General features: G+C 35.3%; 1 protein-coding gene across 1 annotated transcript in view; it reads left to right on the top strand.

The window, feature by feature from the left end:
* RASSF9 (Ras association domain family member 9) overlaps positions 1-23715 on the top strand; it is a 28440-nt gene extending 4725 nt beyond the window's left edge. Inside the window, exon 2 of the mRNA XM_069095104.1 lies at positions 20547-23715. Within this exon, the coding sequence (XP_068951205.1) occupies positions 20563-21807 (1245 nt within the window). The 5' untranslated portion in view covers positions 20547-20562 and the 3' untranslated portion in view covers positions 21808-23715. The remainder of the gene's footprint in view (positions 1-20546) is intronic.
* Positions 23716-24787: the final 1072 nt, after the last annotated feature.

The following is a 24787-nucleotide window of genomic DNA, read 5'->3' as shown; positions in this document are numbered from 1 at the left end:
ATTTTACAGATGAACAAACTCTGATGTCCTTTACTGCATCTCAGATGTGAACTGGACCCTTTGGAAGGTTCTTAATTTTCTCCTAGAGACATTCTGAAAAGTCAAGGATAATTAATAAAGGGTTTTTTGGAAGAACCATCAGAAACATGGAGATTTAATGTAACAGATAGTCCAGAAGCTTCAAAAGCTCTCTGCCTAAAGTGAAATCTGTAGGCAAACAGTGGAAAATATATTTTGTAGGACTATAAGCAACTTTGTATTCCCTGTGATCTTGAGAAATGATAATAGCCTTTGAAATGTCTGTGGTTAGCAAAACAGTTAGGTGCTATTCAATAGCCTAAGTTTAGAAAATATTGACTGTAGCTCACACAGGTGAAAAAACATTGCATAAGAATCTGAAGACATTTGCAACAAAAATATTATCAAAATAGAGCATCAAAGCTTCCTTAACTGACCAGGCAATGCAAGATTTTTTTTTTTTCCCAGCGTGTACCCACAAGTGAAACCCCATTAAGATTTCTGTGGGAATTTTAACTTTAAAGGGTTGCATGATAGACTCTGTAATAAAAATAGCAAGAAAACATTCATAGCCACATATAATTTGTGTGTGTAGGAATGTTGTAAATGCACACTATGTAATTATAGAAGCACTGTTTTTACATATAAAGGCAGACACTTACATATTTAGAATGATCATTAAAAGAGAATAATTTTGGTGAAATAAGATTTCCTATTAACCATAATTGGGGTTTCAGTTGTTACTTAGAAGTAGTAAAAGAGCATTTTAAAAAGATCATAATGTACACTTGGGTTACATATTTCTTTAGCTACTGAGATCTCTTATCATTCAGTTATGAACAACACACTGCAAATAGATAGACCAGTTCAACTAAAGTTTGTGAAAAACAAAACAAAACAAAACTCCACTATCTCATGTGATGTTTTTGTTTAAAGATCTCTCTTTTAGTTTGATTGTGTTTGTTATTGGTGACAGGATCATAAGGGTATAGGGGCATATATTTAGAACTGGAAGAAACCTTGAAAGTCTTTTATTGAGTCCACCAGCTTACTTTTCAGATGAGAAATCTGAGGTACAAAGAGTTTAAATTACAGGTTTACATAGCTAGTATCAGAGACAGGATTACAACTTGCGTCTTCCAGATTCCTAGTCCTACAATCTATCCATTAGGCTATCCAGTTGCCCCATAGATCTAGAGTTGGAAAGAGAATCAGAGGATGTCTTATCCTACCTTTTAAAGATGAGGAAATTAAGGCTCAGAGAGTTTAAGTGATTTGCCCAAAATCACATGGGTAGCAAAAGGGAAAAATGGGATTAATACACAGTTCACCTGACTATAGAGACAGTGCTCTTGCCATGATACCAGGCTTCCTACTCCCTTTTATAGTTACCCTAGAAAGAACAGCTAGGTGGTAAAGCCTGGGGCTTAAAATCAGGAAGACATGTCCATGAGTTCAAATCTGGGCTCAGACACTTACTGTGTCACTCTAGACAAGTCACTTGACCGTGCCCCAGTTTTGTCATCTGCAAAATGAGTTGGAGAAGGAAATGGAAAGCCATTCCAGTATCTTTGCCAAATAAACTCCAAATAGGGTCATGAAGAGCTTGACCCAACTGAAGGGTCTAAAAAACAAAAGTTCAAGGTCCCATGTTTAAGAGTCCAAGGATCCTTCTCTTCAATCTGAGTGGACAGACAACTAGAGATCAAACCTCCCTGGGTCCCAGTTTCCTCATAAAATGAGAAATTTAACAAAATATCCTTCAAAATCCCTTCCTGTTCTTAATTTTTGATCCTAAAAAGCAATGAATATTATGAAAGTAAACAGCCCACTCTTTATTTGTCTTATGGAATCCATTAATTAGGACAACTAGTAAGCTAATGAATTGTGACATAGCACAGATAATATGTTCTAAGTTAGCCATTGTCTGAAATAGCTTCAGTTTAAGAATTGTATAGTCTTTTTTCCCAGTTGGTAAAAGAAGTATTTTGCTCAAATCAGACCAGATTTCCCAATCTAAATTTATACTGACTAGTTCTAAAGGAGTCTGGTCGCTACCACACTCTTACACAGATTAGACAAACTTTGAATAAATAGGACTTAATGTCAATTGATTTCTACAAATGGAGACAGTCTTGAGTTACATGCATCTGGCTTACATCATATTTGTTTCCTAAGATATTAATAGTGACGTTAATAATGTTAGTATTACATGCTTACAACATTTGAACCAGGGCTTGCATATCCATAACCTCAGGTGCTTCTATAATACCTATGTAAAAGACAATCTGGAGTGGTGAGAAAGGGCCAACCTCGTCAGGAAGAACTAGGTTCAGATCCTGCCTCAGGTACTCAGATAATCTAGTTACCATGGGCAAGTTACATCCAATCTCTGCCCATATCTGGCTACTCTTTAAATTATAACTTAAGAAAGCATCCTTGGTCTGCATCAGTGGAGAGAGTTTCCACCATGAGAGTTCCCCCATGTTGATGCAATACCCAGAATGGTTTTAAAACAAATTAGCAAACAATGCTGAAGTGGGATTGAGAGGTATTATTATCCTTATAGGACCAGTGAGGAATCCAAGGTGTGTGACTTTCCCATGGTAATACAACTTGTTACTGAGAACATTAACCTAGTATTTAGACTCTAAGTAAAGTGTTCTTTCTTATGTGGTAAACTCTTGAAGGTGCCTCTTACCACTTCTCAGGTCTTGCCACTGGACTCTGATGACTGCAGAGGAGAGTGAGGTTGATGACTTTGCATAACTCTACATCACTCAATTTACTTTCAAGTCAAGGCATCACCATCCTGATGTCATTGGTCCTCTTTGAGAACAAAGGATGACCAACAAAATCTGTGTCCTAGAGGCCATTTGGAAATTGCCATTGCTGGAGCCTACCCCTTCTTCCCTCTATATTTAGACACTCCCCCTCCAGAAAGCTCAAAGAAGACTGCACTGTCATATGCACTCTTTTCACCTGCACTTCTAAACCATTCCTCATATCCTACAATGTTAGGTTAGCATGTTACTAATAACAGTGCTATTTGCATGGCACTTTTCCTAATCCTACCTTTCACTAGCAAATAAAATATGGGTGCAGTAGGAGCAGAAAAAAAGCAAATTTACTTTTTAAGTTACATAGGTCACATTATACCAAGGGCACAATTGGCCCAATGGTTCTTATTGTGTACTTATTCTGCTGGGTGAAGGGTGTTAAATAAATAGCCTTTGTGAGTGATGCTTGTATCTAATTCCCATTTATGGCATTCTCTAATGGGAAAAATAACCAAGTTATATGTACTTTTGAAACGATTGAAAAATCGGGAACAATCTACAAATGAAGTTTCTATTTCACCTATGCCTATTTTAATGTTTTTGCTAAGGTATTGGATCAGCTCAAAAATAGAGTTGGGCTGACTAGTGTGGAAGGTTTGCATTCTTTTCAGTCACATAAGCAGCCTTCCGAGGCCCCTCGGTCTTACACTAGCCCAGTTCATCTTTCTTCCTGGGTTCTGCCTTTGAGTTCTGAACAGCCAGAGGGTGGTTTGGCAGGGTCAATGTTATGATCCAGTTGTCAGCATCACCTTGTATACTCTAAATTCTGGGTCAGAAGATTTAGGATTCTACATTTCAAAGACTATAGGTTTCAGAGAGGGTGCCAATATATGTTAGTAAAGGGAATTTCCCACTGATAGAACCTTTTATCAATTTAATCCTAGGTTTAGTATAAAAAGAAAATGGAGATTATAGTAATGGCTAGGTAATGGTCTCTAAAGCATAGTCTAAGGACAAGACTAGTAAGCTTTAGGGAAACTCAGCACTGATTGGTTGACTTCATTCTCAACAATTCCCAGTAGTAAATGCTTGCTTGACCTAAGGTTGGCAAGGCTCCTAAGGAATACTGTGGACATGGAGAAGTAAGGAGTCTTCCTTCTTAGCCTGGTGACCTAGATCACCACCTGTAGAAAAGCAATACAAAGCTGTGACCTGCTACTCTCCAGGCAATGTTGCCTAAATGGAAAAAATGCCAAGTAGGGAATCTGAGGACCTGAGCTCAAGTCCTCCCCCAGATATTTACTGTATGGGTAACCCTATGCAAATGACTTAGCCTTCCTAGAACTCAGTTTCCTTATTTGTAAAATAAGGAGGTTAGAGTAGATGGCGTAGATGGCTTATGAGAACTGGTCTCATCCACTTCTCGATCTGTGACGTTTTCTTTGGAGAAACACACACACATACACATACACACACACACACATCCAAATGTTTGGCTTTCTCTGTATTTGTATATATACACATATGTATATAACTATGTATTATGTGATTTATAATATATACATGATATAACACAATATTGTATATATTACAAACACATAGACACACCATACACACACACATATATACAATATAAATATATATAATGTTTATGTATTAGAGAGAGGGAGGAGAGGAAGAGGGAGGGAAGGGAGAAATGAGGGTGGAGAAAAAGAGAGAGAGAAAGGGATTGAAAGAGGAAGAGAAACTATATGTGTGTGTATACAAACACATCTATATATCTACCTATGTCTATAGATTCTAGAGTATCTTTTTTCCTTTTTTTAAGCAATCGGGGTTAAGTAACTCAAGTTAGTGCTCAAGGTTACACAGCCAGTTATTTCTGGGTGTGGTGCTGACTATCTGAGCCCGGGATTCGATACAGGTCATCCCAACACTGGAGCCGGTGCTATTACTTGCTGAGCCACCTGGCCACCCCTATCTTTTTATAAAATATACAGAATTCATAAGACCAATTTCAGTCATATGATATTATTTCTTGGTAATTTAAAATTCACAGATACATATTTAAATGTACACATATATACATATACATACATACATGCATACACACACATGCCCTTTTTTGAAGCATGCTTACTTTTAGTTTAGACCTTAGATCATAGCATTTAGGTCAAGAAAGTACATTAGAGATCAACTCAACCAATTAATAAACTGAGGAAACTGAGACCTAGAGAGATCAAGTGACTTGTCCAAAGTCACAAAGGGCAGCTAGGCAGAGTGGATAGAGTGCTCAACCTTTAGGCAGGAATCTTCCTGAGTTCAAATCTGGACTCAGACACTTTCTAGCTGGACAAGTAACTTAACCCTGTTCACCTCAGTATCTTCATTTGTAAAATGACCTGAAAAAAGAAATAGCAAACCACTCCAGTATCTTTGCCAAGAAACCCCATATGAGGTCACAAAGAGTTGGACACAATTAAGCAATGATTGAACAATAGCAACAACCAAAGTCATGTAGAGAGTTAGGATCTGAGGTAAAATCTGAACCTATGTTTTTTGGCTTCAAGTACAGTATTCTTTCCGCTATACAGCACCAATCCCACATGCTTTGAAAATACAATTTAATAATTTATTGGAAAATCATGTACCAATTGAATTTAAATCATGGAACTTTCAAATTTAATTAAACAATTTAATAATGAATTTTAAACCCAGTATCTTTTTAGATTACTGCTTTTTAGCAGTAATAAATAATATTATATGATTGAGATTTTTTTCAATTTATTATATGTTTAATTTATAGGGGAAAATATTTCCCTAATATGGTCCAATAAAAAAGATAATTGCACATGAAACTAAAAATCTACTCTGCACAACTTACTATTCCTTTCAAATATAGAACAAACTTATCATGTAAATTTCTTTTTTTTTCTTCCCTAATTCCCCTCCCCTGCCCAAGTCCATCTGTTTTTAAAGATACTCTAAGGTGGTTCCATGTTTAGTGGAGCAGTAGAGGTGATCTTATCATTAGGAAGATTTGGATCCAAATCTTGTCTCTGATAAGCACTGTATCTGTGATTTTGAGCAAGCTATTTAACCTTCCTGATTTTTAGGCAATTTTCTAAGACAATAAATTGCAGAAAAGGTGCTGCCCTGCATTAGAGTTTCTTCACCATGGTATTTACCATGCCTGTGAAGTCACATTTCCTATCCATTCTCCTAACAGATACTCAGTGATCTTTATGCAGGCTTATTTTGTTTTAACGACAAGGTTATATTCTTTTTCTCTTTAGTTCTCAAAATCAGTTATTCACATATAGGTTCCAAAATAAAACAAATCTTCCAAACACTAACTTTACAGATGTTATTGGTTAAGTATATTACATTTGTGTCACTTGGCTATGAAAATAAAAAATAAAATCAAATACATTGTTTTATGACTTACAGTAACACATTTGACTAGAAAAATATAGGAATGCATATTCCTTATATAAAATCTCTAATGTTACTTGACATGATAATAATTTTAGAATTGCAAGATACCTCAAGGATCTTATATTTGATACTGTATATTATAGACAAGGAAAGAGAAATCTTTTTATCTAGGGTTTTCAGAACATTGATTTCCTCTGGAAACTCTTCAATAATTTATTCTCTCTGACTGTAGAAAGGGGAAGGGAAGAGGACAAGCATCTATCAAGTGCTTACTATGTGGGCAGCTAGGTGGCTCAGTGGACAGAGTGCTGTACCTGGAGTGAGAAAGACCTGAGTTCATATCTGGCCTGGGTGAACCTGGGTGAGTCGCTGAACTCTGTTTGCCTCAGTTTCTCATCTATAAAATGAGTTGTAGAAAAAAATGGCAAACCACTCCACTATCTTTGCCAAGAAAAGCCCGAATGGGGATCATGAAAGAGTCAGATATAATGGGAACATCTGAGCAAAAACAATATGCCAGGCACTATACTAAATGCTTTACAAAAATTACCTCAAGCCTCACTACAACTCTGTGAGGTAGATGTTATTATTTTTTCCCATTTTACATTTGAGCATACTGAAGCAGACAGAGGATAAGTGACTGGAATCAGCTCTGTCCTGCTAATTTACTCTGACTTCTCTAAATTGATATTTATAGTTAACTTAATGTTTCTTTTGAATGTGCATTATGTCATTTGATAAAAAGAAACAATTGCCACATAACCATAATAAAACATGAAGTGTTGAATTTGATTAAAGAGATATAAAGTGCTTTGGAAACTGCACAGTAATATGCAAATGTGAGCTATTATTGATTAAGGTAATTATTATTGCTAAGTGAACTCAGAGTGATAACAAAAGTATGATATAGGAGCCAAGAAAAATAATTAGATCTTAATGAATATTTTTAGTATGGACATGGAATCTGGGAATAGGAAGTGAAAGTCCCATCACACTAGGTTGGTATCAGGCTATAACCAAAAAATTGAGTTCAATTCTAGGTGACACCATTTTGGAAGACTTTGATGGTTGAGGATAACCAGATTAGGGTAAATTAAGGTGATGACATGTCTCACTTTTATCCCATGGAAGTACTCATTGAAGGAATTATAGATACCTGCTCTGGAAGTAATATGGTAGCTATTTTCAAGTATTTCACTGGCTGTTATATAAAAGAATTAAATTTGTTATACTTGGCCCCAGAAAACACAACTAACAGCAATAAGCAGAAGTTAAAAAAAGAGAGATCTAAGCTCAAGGCCAAGGAAAACTTCCCAAAGACTTTAGGTATCCAAAAGTATTCTATTCTGGGAATGTCATGTGAAAGTTTTAAGCAAACACTGAAAGACTACTTCTCAGGTATGTTATAGAAAGGATTATGTCATTATCATCAATAGGTAAGTTACTTCCTGAGGTTCCTTCCAACTCTGACATTCTATGATCCTGGAATTATTATTATAAAATTCTGAGTTTTTGAAAGCAGGGAAAAAATTGTGTATATATATAGATAATATGATATATCTACATATACACATACATATATACATGTATATATGGGCTGTGTGTGTATATATACATACACACATATATGATATAAATATGCATACATAGATATAGACACACAAACTTGTATAAAATCTTCATATTCCTACCTGATACAGTCAGTACCTGTGACTGGACATGAGATTTCATTTTCTAGGGAGCTCCCAGGTGAGTAAACTCCCTCTACCAATGCAGGTTCAGATCTTTAAAATTTACAGGGTTGTCTAAAGCACTAAGAGGTTTAGTGACTTGCCCAGATTTTACAAATAGAGTTAAATAAATGTTTGATGAATGAATAAATGAATAAACAAATCAGAGTAGGATTATGAAATAAATGCAACTTTCAAAACCCAAACAATGCCATAAAGTAGACTTTAGACATGATGAAGCACATACCAGGTGTGGAAGTTTTCTTGCCCAAATTTAGTAATGAATGGTCGTTACTTTTAAACTTGTTCAGTCTAGTGGCTCAATTTTTGTAAATTATATGTCAGATTTTATAAATTACCAACAATTAAATCATGCTGACCATACAAATGAAAGATGACTTGTGGTAGTTTTTTTTTTTTCCCCTAATGTGCTAAAGTTAAAAAAAATTTTCTTAGGGGTGACTAGGTGGTTCAGTGAGTAAAGCACCCCCAGAGTCAGGAGAACCCAAGTTCAGTTCTGGTCTCAGACACTCAACACCCACACAGAAAAATGCTAGCCATGTAACCTTGGGCAAGTTACTTAACCCCAATTGCCCTCCAAAAGGCCAAAAAAAAGTTTCTTTTAAAATTTACCATCTTTTGTCAGTAAAGCACTTTGTAGCAATAAATATTTTAAATTTTAGCTATTGTGTTTTCTATTATTAGTCATCATCAGTTCAAAGTTTTGAATATAGATGCATATACACGCATACATATACACATATATATACACATACAACTATATACATACATACATATATTATATATATATATATATATATATACATAAACAGAGACAGAGAGAGAAAGAGAGAGAGAGAGAGAATGTCTATATGAAATGAATACAAGGAAATTTGAATAGGAGAGAGGACACCAGTATATGTTCTGAAAAGTATACACATATATGTAACTGTATATGTGTGTGTGTGTTCTGCTAAATCACTGTCTTAATCTAAAAAAGAAGATAATGATTGGAAATTGAGTGTAAGGTATAATACTCTAGTGTAGTCAATTCATTAATTTTCTGGTTCCTCTAACTTCCCAGTGTGGAAACTACTTTCACTGAAATAGTTTGGGAACTAAGTCTGTGAGTTTTCTAGTGTTTTTTTTTCTCCAAAATTTTATTTTAGAACCAAATGGCAGAACACAAATAGAGAATTAAAAAAAGAAACAAAAACATATCATAAACTTAAATACAAAGTTAGAAGAAATTATTTCATTTGCATATCAGGATGAGAGGATTAAAAATATATAACAATAAATTTTCATTTCAAGAAAGCCTATGTGATAAAAAAAATTGTAGTGTTGAGAATTGTCCATCTTTTCTTCCTTGTGAATTTTGTTTTGTTCTCTGCTATGCACTTTTTTACTTTGCACTTTTTTCCCCTCGCCCCAGTCCTCCCCCCAAAAGGCCACAATAAAGTTTCTCTATAGCTATAGATAATATTACATATATTAATAATAATACACATATACAGACATTTATTCCCAAACCTATTCTACACCTGATCTTTATTTTTTATGTAAGATTATATCAAGTTTCCTATTCCTCCTGCCTCTTCTACTTTACTTCTGTCCCCTACCTTGCCTTCCTATGACTTGCCTACCCTCCTCCAAGCATCCCTCCCCATACTCCCATTTCCATAAATCTAAACACCTTTTTATGCCCCTATTTTACCTATTCCCTCACCCAACCCTCCCTTGTCCTCTCCCCCCTCCCCATTCCCCTACCATTTTATTTCTTCTGAATTTAGAAGACTATTATACTCTTCTAAATATATATGGATTGTTCCCTCTTAAACCCATTCCTGATGAAAGTAGTTTACCAGAACTACCAGCCCTTCTCCCCTGACTGCTCTGTATCAATTCTTCCTTTTGTACCTCAAATAATTACTCTAAACTGTTCCTAAATAGTTTTACTTTTTAAATTCATATCATTTTCAGGTTTACCCCAGTCTTTCTTATAAACTACCCAATTATTTATGAGAATCTTATATGCTGATTTTACATTTCACATATATAAAAAGTAAACAGTCTGTCCTTATGGGTCCCTTATATTCAGTCTTTGTTATGTACTTTATATTTCTCTTGGTTCTTATGTGCTGATTCTTCCATTAAGTTCAGGATATTTTTTTAACAAAGTCTTGGAAGTCTGAGAGTTTACCAAATGTACATTTTTTTCCATTCAGGATAATATTTAATTTTGCAGGGTATGACATTTTGGGCCAGAGTCCCAGTTCTTTTGCTCTTTGATATGTTGTGTTCCAAGACCTATTGTCCTTTAAGGTCTCAGCTGCTAGGTGTTGTGCAATTTTAATTCTGGCACCATCATATTTAAATTGCTTTCATCTTAATGCTTTTTTTTTTTCTTGAGCTGGGGGTCTTTGGAATTTGACTATGATATTCCTCTGAGTTTTCCTCATAGGATCTTGTTTAAGTGGTTATCAGTGGATTTTTTTTTTTCTATTTCTACTTTCCCTCCTTGTTCTAATACTTCAGCACAATTTTCTTTGATTATTTCTTGTATTATTATATCGAGTCCCTTTTTGATCATAATTTTCGGTGAATTCAATTATTTTTAAATATTTTCTTCTCGATCTATTCTCCAAATCTGTTGTTTTTCTTAAAAGATGTTTCATTTTCTTTTCTATTTTTTCATCATTCATATTTTGCTTAATCATTTCTAGGTCTCATAATTTTGCTGGCTTCATTCTGCCTGATTCTTATGTTCAAGGTGTCATTTTCTTCCTAAAGATTCTGAATCTCCTTTTCTTCTTGTTTTTGTTGAATTCTTATTTTCATTTTTAGTTTTTCCTCCATCTCTATTATTTGAATTTTTAAGTCTTTTTTAAGATCTTCTATGAATTCTTTTTGGCCAGGTGACCATTTGACATTACTCTTTGGGGGTTTCTTTACTTCAATATTCTCTTCTGAAAATGAACCCTGGTCATCTCTCTTCCCATAATAGGTTTCTATAGTTGGATTCTTTCTCCTTTGCCTGTACATGTTTCTTTTTTATTATTATTTGTGATGGTAGCTTAATTATTTGTGTCACCTCCAGCTCGGGTGTATGGGGAATAGTACCTCTTGGCCCAGATCTTCAGTTCTTCCCTCTAGCCTGAAGACAAAGTCAAACCTCCAGTCTCCTTTAACTGCCCACAGCCAGGGGCTTTCTGGCTTTCTGCCCCGCTGCTTCTGCACTTCCTGGATATATGCTGATTACTTCTCACCCTGTGGCTCTTTACAATAGAGCTGGGTCTGGCATTTCTGGTCAGAAGAGGTTTCCTCTATCTTCCTGGGTTCAGATGCCCAACTCCCCTTACCATACCGAGGCTAAAAGTTCTGCTGACTGCAGCCAAGGCACCCTCTCAAACCAACTAACCCCAGGACTTGCTGCTTGTTGTTTAAGAGGCTAGCCTCTTGCTATTAAAATGGAACCTAGCCTGGAGGTGTTTACTTTTCATAGGGACAAAGCCACCTCTTAACAGTTTTCTTCTGATCTCAAATTGTGTGGGGAGGGTTATGTCCCTCTTCTTGTGTATCTCCACCCATACCTTTTTTGTCCTAAGGTGTTATTTTAACGGGGAGGGGATTGAGGGGGGAGGGGGAGGAATCTTGGTAGCTTGGAATTTTCTGACCTACTCTACATCTCATCTTCCCAGAGTTTTCTAGTCTCTTGAGGTTTCTAGTCTTAAAGTAAGTATTCTTCATGTACCTCTTTGGCTGTCTGTTGAAGTCTATGGATCTCATCTTAGAATCATGGTTTTAAATATGTAAAAAAAATTAATAGTATTATAAATGAAACCAATTATATTAAAACAAGTATGCAATTTTCTCCTTCAAGTTTGAAGATCCCCTGAAATTTACTTACCTTCAGCTTGAGAGCACCAGATTAGTAGTTTCTCAAATTCACACAGCTTTTATGTATCAGATGTAGGACTTGAACCCAGGTTCTCTTGTCTCTGAGGCTGGAGGAAGTACAAATATAACATAGAGAAGAGAAAACTTAAAGCCTCATTGTGTTCTGTCTCCCAATTTGGAATACGATCTTCTTTTCTGGGTTCCATATTGTAGGAAGGAGCTTGACAATTACCATATTTCCAGTTTTCTTATTTCTAATACCTCTCCACGTTCTCTATAATCCAGTGATTCTGGGTTGCTGGCTGTTCCTTGCACACCCAATGTTCTAGCTTCTGACTGTATTTTCACTGATTGCCCTCTAGTCTTAAATAGTTCTTCCTCCTTATCTTTGTCTTATGGCTTCCCTTGCTTCTTTCTAATTTTAGCCAACATCCCACCTTCTGAAAGAATTTGCCCCTCAACCTCCCTTAATGTTAATGCTAATTGACATATATGAGTGTAATGTATATTTTGTTTATGCATGGTTGTTTTCATGTTGTCTCCCCCATTAGACTTTTTTTGGGGGGGATGGAGGTATCCTCAGAGGTTATCATAGCATCTGACAATCAGTCAATATTAATCAAATAGGCATTTATCAAGTCCCTTCTATGTGCTGGGTAGATAGTAGGTGCTTAATAAATACTTATTCTCTTATTAAACTGGATTTTCCCTATTACAATTGTGACATATAAAAAGTTAAAGAGACATAGTTTCTGGGTAATTAATCATTTTATTAAGCATGTTAGCAAATAATAAAAGGGGTCAGTGGCACTCTGGAATACCAAAGACACCTCATGGAACCCACTCAATGCTTATATATCCTTGGAAGAGTGAGCTTTCTGGAGGGTGGCAATAAATTCTAATTGGCTAACAATCAATGAGAAGAATGAATATTATAATGAGAGGTGAGTTTATTTTATTGAGGGACTAGGAGATATGACTGATTACCCATTCTTATCAGGAATCTTATCCATCTTGCACACTACCCCTGCCTAGGGCAATTTAGACAAAAAAAGAATCCACCCCTGCTCAGATCTGGTGGAGGGGAAAACTGGGTCAGAATTCACCTAAGATTAAATTCTTTGTAAGGTTCTCTGGTTGGGTGGGGGTAATTCTAAGATGTCATTCCATCAACTGCCCTGCCCTTCAGAGAACTAAGCCTTGACATAATCTTCAAATGAGGAATTAAAAAATCCTGGATCTCCCCAATAATTCATATTCATTTCTCTCAATTGGAAGCCCTTTAAGAGAGAGCTACTCCTTTTCTAATATTTTTATTGCCAGTGCTTAGCCTAGTTTGTAGCACATAGTAAGCATTTCCATTAATTTTTCATTTGATCTGACTTGATAATCAAATATGTGCCCAGAGGAAAGCAACAGGGATGGTGAGGGGAGCAGAAATTCTGCCACAATCTTCTCATTAAAGGAAATACAGTTGTTAAGCATGGTGAATAGAAGATTCAGTAGAAGCACAATAATTGTCAACAAAATATTTGAAAGGCATCATATGGAAGAAAGATTCGAATCATTCTCTGTCATTCCAGAGGCAAAAATAAGAAGTATAGGTGAAAGTTACTAAAAGATAAATTTTGGATCAATCTAGGAGGGAAAAAAAATTCCTAACAGTCCTGTCCAAAAAAAGAATGAGAAGACATCATATGTGCATATGATACCTGAGATTTCTTATGAGATTCTGTGATTGGGTTATGTTTAAAATACAAATCTCCTCATAGACAAGACATTCAATAATTCCACAAATGTGTTTGGGGAATAATTTATAATCAAATGATATAATTTATAATGACATTTATACGTTTCTTTAAGGCTTGTGTAGCTTTTCTCAAATTGGAGGTTATCCTTATTTCTATGTCGTTATACTAATGATATAGATGAAGAAACAGATTCAGAAAGTGTAAGCTTCTGGCCCATAGTCACCCAAGTAACAGAAACTGAAGGCAGTATTCGAACCTATGTCTTCCTGGTTTTTGGTCTAGTATTATTCTATGTATTCTTCCATACTACCTTCTGAAGAAGGGTAGAAACACCAACAGCATGAAAGTCTGCTTTGCTTTTTCAGAACATATACTGGTGTCCTCTTTCCTACCTAAATTTCCTAGTTTTCATTTTGTATACGTTTTGTATACAGGATATTGTTGTTATTATTGTTTGTCCTTCATTCTTGAAGAGGACCATGAGAGAAAGAAGATGATGCCATGATATGCAAGTGAATTCGATTTAAGTGACAGAGGACTGTACAAAGTCACCAGTCTCACTTTCTCCTCCATAGCCATTTGGGTCCAGTGGCAAGATCAGAACGACTGGATAGAGCCCCATAAGGTGTTCTAAAATTCTTAGTGTAGTTTTAAACCTTAAAATCTTAAAGTTATTAAAGCCAAAACTTCATTAAGACTTTTAAAATATACTATATAGGTATACACGTACATGTTGTCTACCGAAAAAATAGACACTAAACTTGGAGGTAGGAATATGTGAGTTTAAGCCTGCCTAAGATAGTGGCTCTGTGACCCTAGGGAGTCACTTAAATGCTTTGATTCTTAGTTTCCTCATCTATTAAATAGGAAGAAGAACAAGGACCTGTCTCACAAGGTTCTTATGAGGGTCCAATTTTATAAATAGTTATATATTACATTGGATAACATAATTTATGTATATGTCATATTTATAAAAACTAGTCTATACACTTGCAAAAATTAAAATGTAATATAAATGTTAACTATTATCATCACCATCAGTACTATAATTATTATTACCTCTCCTGACAGAACCCTTGAGACCAAAGATTATTTAATATTTATTTTTGCTTCCTAAGTGCCAAGTATAGTTCCTGGCACATAGTGGGTCCTTAACAAATTCTTATGAATCATTTTATTCCTTAAGATATGTATAAATCAAATCTTATTTAAAATGTAGTGTGGGAACTTTTAAAGAAATGCTGAAGTTAATTCTTCTTTGTAGAGTCATATTCATTTTGGTGTATAAATGATTACTTCCTAATTGGTCTTTTTGAGAGGATCAGATTTTTCTTTTTTTAATACTGAGCTTCATTTATGTGGAGCATATCTGTATTGACATAAGCCTCTTTGTTCCTTGGGACTGTTTAGTCCAGAGTCCCCATGGCAGTTTTCCAACTGGCAGAGATGCTTCCCAATTCTAATCATCCCTTCTTCATAGCCCCTGTCCTGTCCTGCAGTGAAACCTGATAGCAAAGTCCTGGGCTCATAAGAGCATGGGGATGGCTGGACCAGGCTCCAGTGTGGAGGTCCCGGCTTTGAAATTCCCCTGGGACTGGGGAGAGACAAGAAATAGAGATTCTCATAACTGGGGTAGACCAATGAATTGCCTCACTGAGTGTGCTGAGTCCTACATCAGTTAGTTGGATTCAGGTTTGCTGAGGAAATAATTTCAGTTCATTGGAAAAATTTTGGAGTAAGTACATCAGCTTCTAAGGCCAGGGACAAGAGGATGCAGAGGTAAGTTTGTGTTTGCTGGTGTTCTTTGTGGTCATTTGGAATTGTTTCTTCTGTTTCTTTTTTCTGAAGGAGGCAGATGTGGCATGATAGGGCCAGGGACTTTCTTCAGGATTGACAAGTCCTTGACTTTGGTGTAGAAAATAGAAAATGGATATCTTCCTATGGACCTTGTCCATCATTCAGTCACAAAATATTTAAGAGCCTACTATGTGGTAGACACTACAAGAATGTCAAGTATCGAAAGGAGCAATTTACAATTTAATTAAAAAAATGAATTTTTTTTATCTTTGTGTTTTTAATGAGATGACTTTTAGTTTACTCAAAAATATATTTAAAATCATGTATTTAATGGTAAAATGTCATTTATTTAGCCTCACTGGTGTCCATAACAGTGGGTTTTTTCCCCAGATTTCACTAATTTTTATTAATAATTATTGCTATGGAAACTATCTTCTGTAATGATCTAAAGTTCATTTTCCATCACCAGGGATATGAAATTCCTATTTGAGTTTTTCAAAATGTGTCTATGGTCCTTTTAGTTCTTCATTGTCTATTTTTTTGAAAACAAAAAAAATATATTGAAAACAACTATCAAGATGCATGTCCTTTACTGAACTTCCTTGGAGTTTTGAGTATGGTATTTACTGAAGTATTTGAGAAGCATGCATGGTGTAGTGGTCAGAGTGCTGGACTTGAAGATGAGAAGGCTTGGGTTCAAATCCAGCATCAGATATTGAATAGCTGTGTGACCCTGTAACAAACATATATTAACCTCAGTTTCTTAATTTGTAAAATGGAAATAATAGTAGTACCTACTTCACAGGGTTGTCTTAAGGAGGAAATGAGATAATATATGTAAAGTGCTCTGATTTAAATCTGAATTGTTAATGCTAGTATTATATTATTGATTAGAGCACACCAAGATAAGGACTTTGAATTAGCCTGATGGACAAGGCAATCAGAACTTGTTTCTAATTAAGATGTTCCAGAAGGGAAGTGAGAGGCTTAGGCTTATAGAGAGAAAGGAGGCTTATTACAGTGATAACCTGGAACAGCTGTTGACTAGCAGTCCCAAATGCAGTGAGTGTAGTTCACTGAAGTTTCTGGACCAAGAGTTCAAACAGCAGCACATCATCTCTGATTCCTGATTACTGTGGACACAGCACCCCCAACAGAATGCATGTTAGCCAAGACCATTACCCCAGGCCCTGACCTGGCTCAAAGCTCCCTTCCTCACCTGGAACAAGGATGTCCTTCTGATCCGGCATGGAAGAATATTGGCAGAACACTTTCTGCTTTTGTTTTCCACAGAGGCTAGTTCCCACATGGTGGAATAATACAGCTGAGTCTGTGAATCTGGACTGGGGAGCTTCATCACTACTAAAAGACAAAAACAGCCTTGACTTCTTAGGGGACATATGCAAAAGGAGGTCAAGGTTGGGAGGAGATATTAGCTTAGGAGGAGATCTTCCCTCTCTGATTGATAAAGCCTGGGCCTGAGGGATTTCAATTTCTAGAAGACAGAAATATCACCAGAATAGCAAAAGCTGGGATATAAATATATGACCATTATATAGAAGACAGATAGAAAATGACTGCATGATTTAGGTCTTACAAGCTGCTTTCTAGGTCAGTTATATAACAGATGTCTGCCCCAGGCTTCATTTTGTTATTTTCATTTTACCTAATTTTATACAATTAGCTTTGGAAATTATTTTTTTAAGTTAAATACTGAGTATATTATTGGCAATTTCTCTTTCATCTGAATTTGGAAATAATTCTATCACTTAATATCAGCATGTCTTTCAAAGTCCTTCAAAGAGCCAGTGGTTGCCAAAGTATCAGACATTTTCATTATCTTGAGGATCATAAGAAAAATTCCCCACAAAACAAAATAGGAGTAAACCAGTCCAGTTTTTTTGGATGATCACTTGTAAAAAGTAACTATGTTCTGAATGCTTTTCCAAAGAACAGAATATTCCTTTTTAGTTAAGAGCACTAGACTAAAATCCATTGCATAGTCTTGCAACTTTTCCTTTAGGGGTGTTAATGAACCTTTTTATGCTGAGAAAAAAAATCTAAAGATCCATTCATTTTAACAAGTTTTAAAGATAAAATTAATGAAGAAGAATGTATCTCAATTGCTACTAAATCACAGACATTTCAAAATCTAAATTTTAAAGCACTTTGTCTTCGGTATTTCCTTTGTAGTTCACATGGAGTAGTTTATAATATTTTACAATAACCCATTTTATAACATATTAGGAATGGATCAGTTGTTACTGAAAATTCCCACTTAGGATTATAGATTTAGAGATTGAAGGAAGCTTTGAGATCATGCAATTAAATCCACTGATTTTATATCTGAAGTAACTGAATCCCAGGGGAGTTAACTGAATTGCCCCAAATCATATAGGTAGTCAGAGGTGGGTTTTGAACCCAGGTCCCATGAGTCAAAAACCAATATATTTTCCTCTGTAGAGGATGCTGCCTTCACATAATTATAAATATTATAGGCATGTGTTCTCTTTTATATATTTTGTATTCATCACTCAAACAGATATGACTAAAGAATTAGTTTGATTTATATTTGCAATGGAACTTACAAAATAAAAAATCTGTGACTTGCTAGGCTGGTGAACATTAATGCTACTTCCAAAGTAGATGCTTATTAATTAAGAGTACATCTACCATACATGTACATATGTAGCATGTATACTATGAATATGTATATATACTATTATATTAACAGGAACTATCAATCTCTTAAGGCATCCATAATTTCTGCTCATCTTTTTGCCAGTAAAAGATCACAGATGTAAAACTATAATAGATGTTGGAGGCCAACCAATCCAATGCCTCCATTTTCTGCTTCAGGAAACTGAGGTCAATGAATGATGTTTTCACTTCAAAATCTATTGGAGTTTCCTTCCCCAAGTTTCCTTTCCAAATTTTCCAAGAATCCAAACATTCCTGTCTATTTATAATGTAAATCAGAGGTGGTTAAATACTCAGCCCATGGACCACATGTGACTAACCACACTTCAGAGTATTCTGAACTAGATTAAAATGCAATTGGGAAATATTTGATAAAATAAATTTTTAAAGTGCAATTAAAACATATAGAATTTTATGATTATTTTTTCTTCTATTCAATATGTAGATCACAGGGAATCTAATATACTGTTTAGTGGTCCCTCTTTCTATTTCAGTTTGATACCACTAGTATGAAGTAAAGTCAATGCCTTAGTTATGTCGTCAGTGGAAGATCACTTCTTTCCTTTTTCTTTTTTTTTTTTTGGAGGGGGGAAGGCAGGGCAATTGGGGTTAAGTGACTTGCCCAAGGACACACAGCTATTAAATGTTAAGTGTCTGAAGTCAGATTTGAACTCAGGTCCTCCTGACTCCAGGGCTGATGATATATTCACTACACCAACTAGCCACCCCAATGATCACTTCTGTCCTCTAGGTGCCCACTATCACACCTCTCTAGTATGTTGTATGTGCTATCACTTCGATCATCTTCCATGCTCTCTTATGCTACCCTTTCTAACTCTTAGTGGTACTCCCCCTATATTCTCAGGTATGATAACTACAATAAGGGCGATAATATAGGAGAGCAGCCCCTAAGCTTTTGTTGAAGACCTGGAACTAATCTGCTTTTAAAATTTTATTTTGTAGTCCTGGGAGAAGAAAAGTGCATTAACAGTGAAAGCTCTTATTCCATTTTAGACTGAGACCTGCATAGAGTCACTAGATCTTTGAGGTTTTTTTTTTTTCCAATTTTGCTATTGGTATCAACACAGTAAATTATTTTAGGGTCTTATAAGAAAGACAATGAACATGTCCCTTCATGGTGGGTGAAGGGATTTAGAGCTCCTCTACTCCAAATTCCATATTTTAAAGATAAAGAAACTGAGGTTCAGGCAGGGGGCTAAAATTGGAACAGGTCTTTGAGATCATCCAGTATAGTCAGGAGCACTAGATTTGGAGTCAGAGAAATTGATTTCAAATCTTGACTCTACCACTTACTATGTTTATGACCTTTAGTCAATAACTTTACCTTTCTAGGACTCAGTTTCCTTAATTATTTCGAAGATCCCTTCTATCTCTAATTCTTTAACTCCATCGTTTTATCATTTGTTGAACATAGGCCCTGGCAGAAAGAGAGAATTGTCTAAGATCACATAGATAGAAGACAGATTTTCAGCTAGAAAACAAATTTCTTGACTCCTAGTCTAGGGATCTACCTAATCTATCCAATTAAAAAATTAGCTGACCTTAGTGAAAAGTAGAACTTGCTCTTGGATGAAGCATGGGATAGTAGAAAGTCTACTGGATTTGAAAGTAGAAGACCTATATTGTGGAACAGTGGGAAAAATAAAACAAAAAAGAAAAACACTGATTCTGGAATCACCGGACCTTATATCAAATCTTGCCTCAAATGCTCACTATGGTGACACCAGTGAAATTATTTAACCTCCCTTAGTCTCACTTTACTCATCTACTAAATTATGAGGTTAAAGTAGATGGCCTCTGATGCCTTTTACAATCTCATAATACCATAACCTGGATCAGTACCCTACCAGTAGCCTGAACTACTTAGTATTTGTGTGACTTTGGACAGATGATTGAATACTTTTTTGATTCTAAATCAATGATCTTATGTTTTCCACATTATGCTTTTCTCATCTGTAAAATGAGAATGGAGATCAACATGGCCATTGATTCTATCAATGTGGCAGATAATATGGGATAGAGAAAAGACTACAGGTTGTGGGGTCAGAGGACCTAGGTTCAAAGTCTGCCTCAGCTCTTCATTAGCTCCATGACCATGAGCAGCTAGCTCATTTGAACACCATGACCCTCAGATCCCTTATCTGTAAAATGGGTTGGATTAGATGGTGCTTAAGGTTCTTTCTAAAGATTTAATTTTATGAAAAGCTGTTAAAACAACTCAATAGGTGGTCAGATTAGCTGTATTCTTATTTTTGTTTTCACTTTATAACCAAGAGCTATAAAGCTCTTGACAAATGACATTTTGATGACAAGTTACCTAAAATATGGAAGGAATAGGATTGCTCAGCTACTTTTCTGAATTCCCATATGGGATTAAAGAAAGATAATATTCTTTGTTATTTTCATTTTAGATCACCACCTAAGGACATGGATGCAGAAGAGAAGGAAATTGTCATCTGGGTTTGCCAAGAAGAAAAGATTGTCTGTGGACTGACCAAACGTACCACTGCAGCTGATATAGTCCAGGCTTTGCTTGAAGAACATGAAACCACCTTGGGAGAGAAACGATTTCTTTTTGGACAGCCCAGTGATTATTGTATCATAGAAAAATGGAGAGGCTCAGAGCGCGTCCTTCCTCCACTCACAAAAATCCTGAGACTTTGGAAGGCCTGGGGAGAAGAACAATCAAACATGCACTTTGTCCTAGTGAAAGCAGATGCTTTGGTTCCAGTTCCATTATGGAGGACAGCAGAAGCAAAATTAGTTCAAAACACAGAAAAACAGTGGGATCTCAGTCCAGCCAATTATATGAAGATGTTGCCACTAGACAAGCAGAAAAGGATAGTCAGGAAAACATTCAGGAAACTAGCAAAAATTAAGCAAGACTCTGTTATACAAGACCGAGACAGTATGGAGACATTGGTGCATTTGATCATTTCTCAGGACCATACCATTCATCAGCAAGTCAAAAGAATGAAAGAATTGGATCTGGAAATTGAGAAATGTGAAGCAAAATTTCATCTCAATAGAGTAGAATATGAGGGAGAAAATTATGTTCAGGATTCTTATCTAATACCCAGTCCCATTGAGGTCAAACAACAAAGAAATCTGAAGCAAGAAGAAAATCAGACACCTGACTATCTGAGTGAGAGTGAAGGGATTTTACAGCTGGAAGAACGACTGAAATATTATAGGCTGCTTATCGACAAATTATCTGCTGAAATAGAGAAAGAAGTTAAAAGCATTTGTGTAGATGTGAATGAAGAAACAGAAGGGACAGTTATGGAAGAATTAGAAAAGAAAAACTTGGAAAGCATTAAGCATGATTTGGAGAAAAGTATGAAAGCTGGTTTAAAAATCCATTCTCACTTAAGTGGTATCCAGAAAGAGATTAAATATAATGATGCCTTGCTTGAGAAGAAAGCAATAGAATATGAACTCCTGGAAGAGGAACTGAATTCGCTTCATTCCAGTAACAAAGATGGATGTCAATCTAATGAAAACAGGGAGAAAGGGCTTGAGGATTCCAGTAGCAGTGTGGCACACCCTCATTTTACTAAAAAAATATTTCATTCCTATATCAATGATACAGACTCAGATACTGGAATAAGCTCTACTCACAGCCAAGACTCAGAAACCACCTTAGGAGATGTAGTGCTGCTGTCAACATAAATGGAACTGTTGTTTCATGACCTACTATCATTTCTAAAAGATCATTTAAACAGGAACATTCAATAGTAAAAGCTAGATCACCACAATATCTTCATTCATTCATTGCCACAGAGGCTTTATTCCATGGATACTTGATTAAAGTACTTACAAAGTAGGTGAAAACAAAAGATTACAAATCAGCTGACTAAAAAAAATGTCTATTTAAACTTTATAAGCTATATGGTAAAATACACTGTTTATTAGAAACATTACAAAAAAAGAAACTTCAAGTATGAAGAGACATTATATGGGATAACAGTTATAACTTGCTTAGAGGTTCTTTTTTTTCTTAATTTGTATCTCATGACTCAATAAAAACTTAAAATTTATCATTATTTTGAGAGGGTCAAAAGTATCAAAACTGTATAATAAAAATAATAAATACCATCTGTAAAAGCTGTCTTCAGCGTTAAGTGATTGGAATTTTATGTCTGAAAAGGTGATAGAGGTTAGCTTATTTTTACCTGATTTTTTCTTGATCTTTGTTTTGTTAATTTCTAGTTAGAATGTTCAGCACATTCAGTTAGACTCTTCCTGACCTATGTTGGAAAATGTAAAGAGCATCGCTGTAAGGACTTGGGGCTACTGTGAGAGAGCTAAGACATGGGGTAATTTGTGAGCAGGGGGAGTGTAATCATAAGCTACATAAAACAATTATTTTGAGAAATCCAGAATCAGAGAAAAATTATGTGGCTCCCATTTTGCCTGGCAAAAGGTCTAGCTCCCCACCAAAAAAAAAAAAAAATGGGACAGGGATTCTTTACTTCTCTGAAACACAGAACAGAATTTCATTGAGAATCACCAAACAGAAAACTTGATATAGGATTATCATTCTAGGCCTGGAAGGGACCTTGAAGGTCATATAGTCTATTACTCTCATTTTAAGGTGGAATAAACAGTCTCAGAGAAAGTGGAAGACAGCCATGGTAGTTGGCTTCAGAACTATTTTTACATAGGTCCTATAACTCCAAAGTGAATACATTTCTATTATACTTTACTGTCTCCACATCTGCTGCATGTCTACAAATGGTGAGAGCTACAAATTTTAACCCTTTTGTGGGTACCAAAAACAAATAAACTGAAAAGGGGTTTCTAGACTGATTTTCCTCACCTGTTATTGGACCAGATGCTTCCTTTTCTCTAGTGATCTAGAGATCGCTTTCATCTAGTGATGCCATGATCCTATTTAAAATGACTAAAATTTCATTATTAGATTTAGATATGTTAATATGAATAAATCAGATAAAAATTAGAGCTTTGGGGATAACTTGAACTTATTAAATCAAACCATCAATTTCCTATTGACTAACTGTCTGGCTGTACTTTATAATGGGAACTGAGAAATACTGTCCCAATAAATGCATGCCCTTGAAAATGGTCTCCAGAGAAATGATTTTACCAACTCTTTTCACCTCTTTTCCAGAATTTACAGATCTCAGTTGTTTTTGTATTCTTTATATATACACACATGCACACCCACATATATGTATAGGTATACATGTATATATGTGTGTATGGATGGATATATTTCAGAAAAGGGGAATATATTTAAACCTTATTTCCTTTTTCTGCTGCCAGTTAATTAACCCAATGGGACAAATTCAAGTCACATATGATTTCTTCAAGTTGTAACTGATACATAATATTAAAGGAATAATTTTACTATTTTCTTTGACTATGTTTTTTTGTGTATCATTTATAACTACATATGAATACATTTATATTAGTTGACATGTCATTTCTGTGTAAAGTTAAACAAATTATTTAATATTTGTTCATTAACTTCCTGAAATTCTTCCTGATATAAATAATACATGATACATATTTGCATTGTATACCTTTATAAAAAATAAACCCAAGCAAATAGAAGTAGATGTTGTTTTTCATCATTAGAATTTTTAAGCATCCCTTTAGATAAACTATCACCAAGACAAAGCCATCACTTAATAAATGCTTGTCACCAGAAGGAAGGAAAGAAGGAATAAAGACTTAATGCTGGCAGAAATCCTTCACCACAACCTACCAAATTTCCTTCACATTTTAGAATGAATTTCTTTGTTGTTTCAAACTACAGGGCTTCTTCTATTCTCTTAAGGATACTTATTCTTGGTACCGAAGATACAAAGATGAAAAATAATACCTGCCCTCAGGGAGCTTATGTTTTATCAGGAAGAACAAGTATGTATATATTAAATAATTACAAGGGGTTTGTTTTTGTTTTTGTTTTTGCCTGGGGGAATCAGAAAAGGCTTCATGTAGAAGGTGACAGTTGAGGTTAGTTTTTTTGGGAAAAAATGTATCCTAAGAGAACTAAATTCACCCTAAACTCCAGCTAAAAATGTTAGTTGTTATTAGCCCATGGTTCTACTGAGAAAAGTCAATGGAAGCAAACACTTTTCAGTATCTCAAAATCTCCCTAGTTTTTTTCCCCCGAAAGTTTTGAATCAGAATTCCAGAGATTCATAAAATACCTTCTTAAAATTTGTTGTAGGATCACATTTTGAAGCTTTAAAATTGAAGACATTATCTGGATTATGCAAGGAATAACAATAATAATAATAATAGGAAAGGAAAATTGATTTTGTATGTTTATATGGGGAAAGGGAGTGAATGTAATATTGAATTAATGAAAAAAATCCTAGTATAGAAACCCATTTCATCAAATCAGATTAATAACAAGAAAATAATTATAGCAAATATCTATATAGCACTTACCATGTGGTAGGCACTATGCTAAAGGTTTTCCAATTATCTCATTTGATGCTATTATTCCCATTTTTACAAATGAGGAAACTGAGGTTATGTGAGGTTATGGCCAGGGTCACACAGCTAGTAAATGTTTAAGGTCAGATTTTAATTGAGGCCTTTCTAATTCCAGCCCCAATGTTCTACTAAATCTTCTACCTACTTGCCCCCTTAATCTGATCTTTATTTTCTTAGT

The sequence above is a fragment of the Petaurus breviceps genome, unplaced genomic scaffold (genome assembly GCF_028583685.1).
Source record: "Petaurus breviceps papuanus isolate PSGF00001 unplaced genomic scaffold, PetGlider_PUasm1.0 225, whole genome shotgun sequence".
Classification (NCBI taxonomy): Eukaryota; Metazoa; Chordata; class Mammalia; order Diprotodontia; family Petauridae; genus Petaurus; species Petaurus breviceps.
Note: the sequence above shows the minus strand (reverse complement) of the source record. Positions and strands in the feature narration are given on the sequence as shown.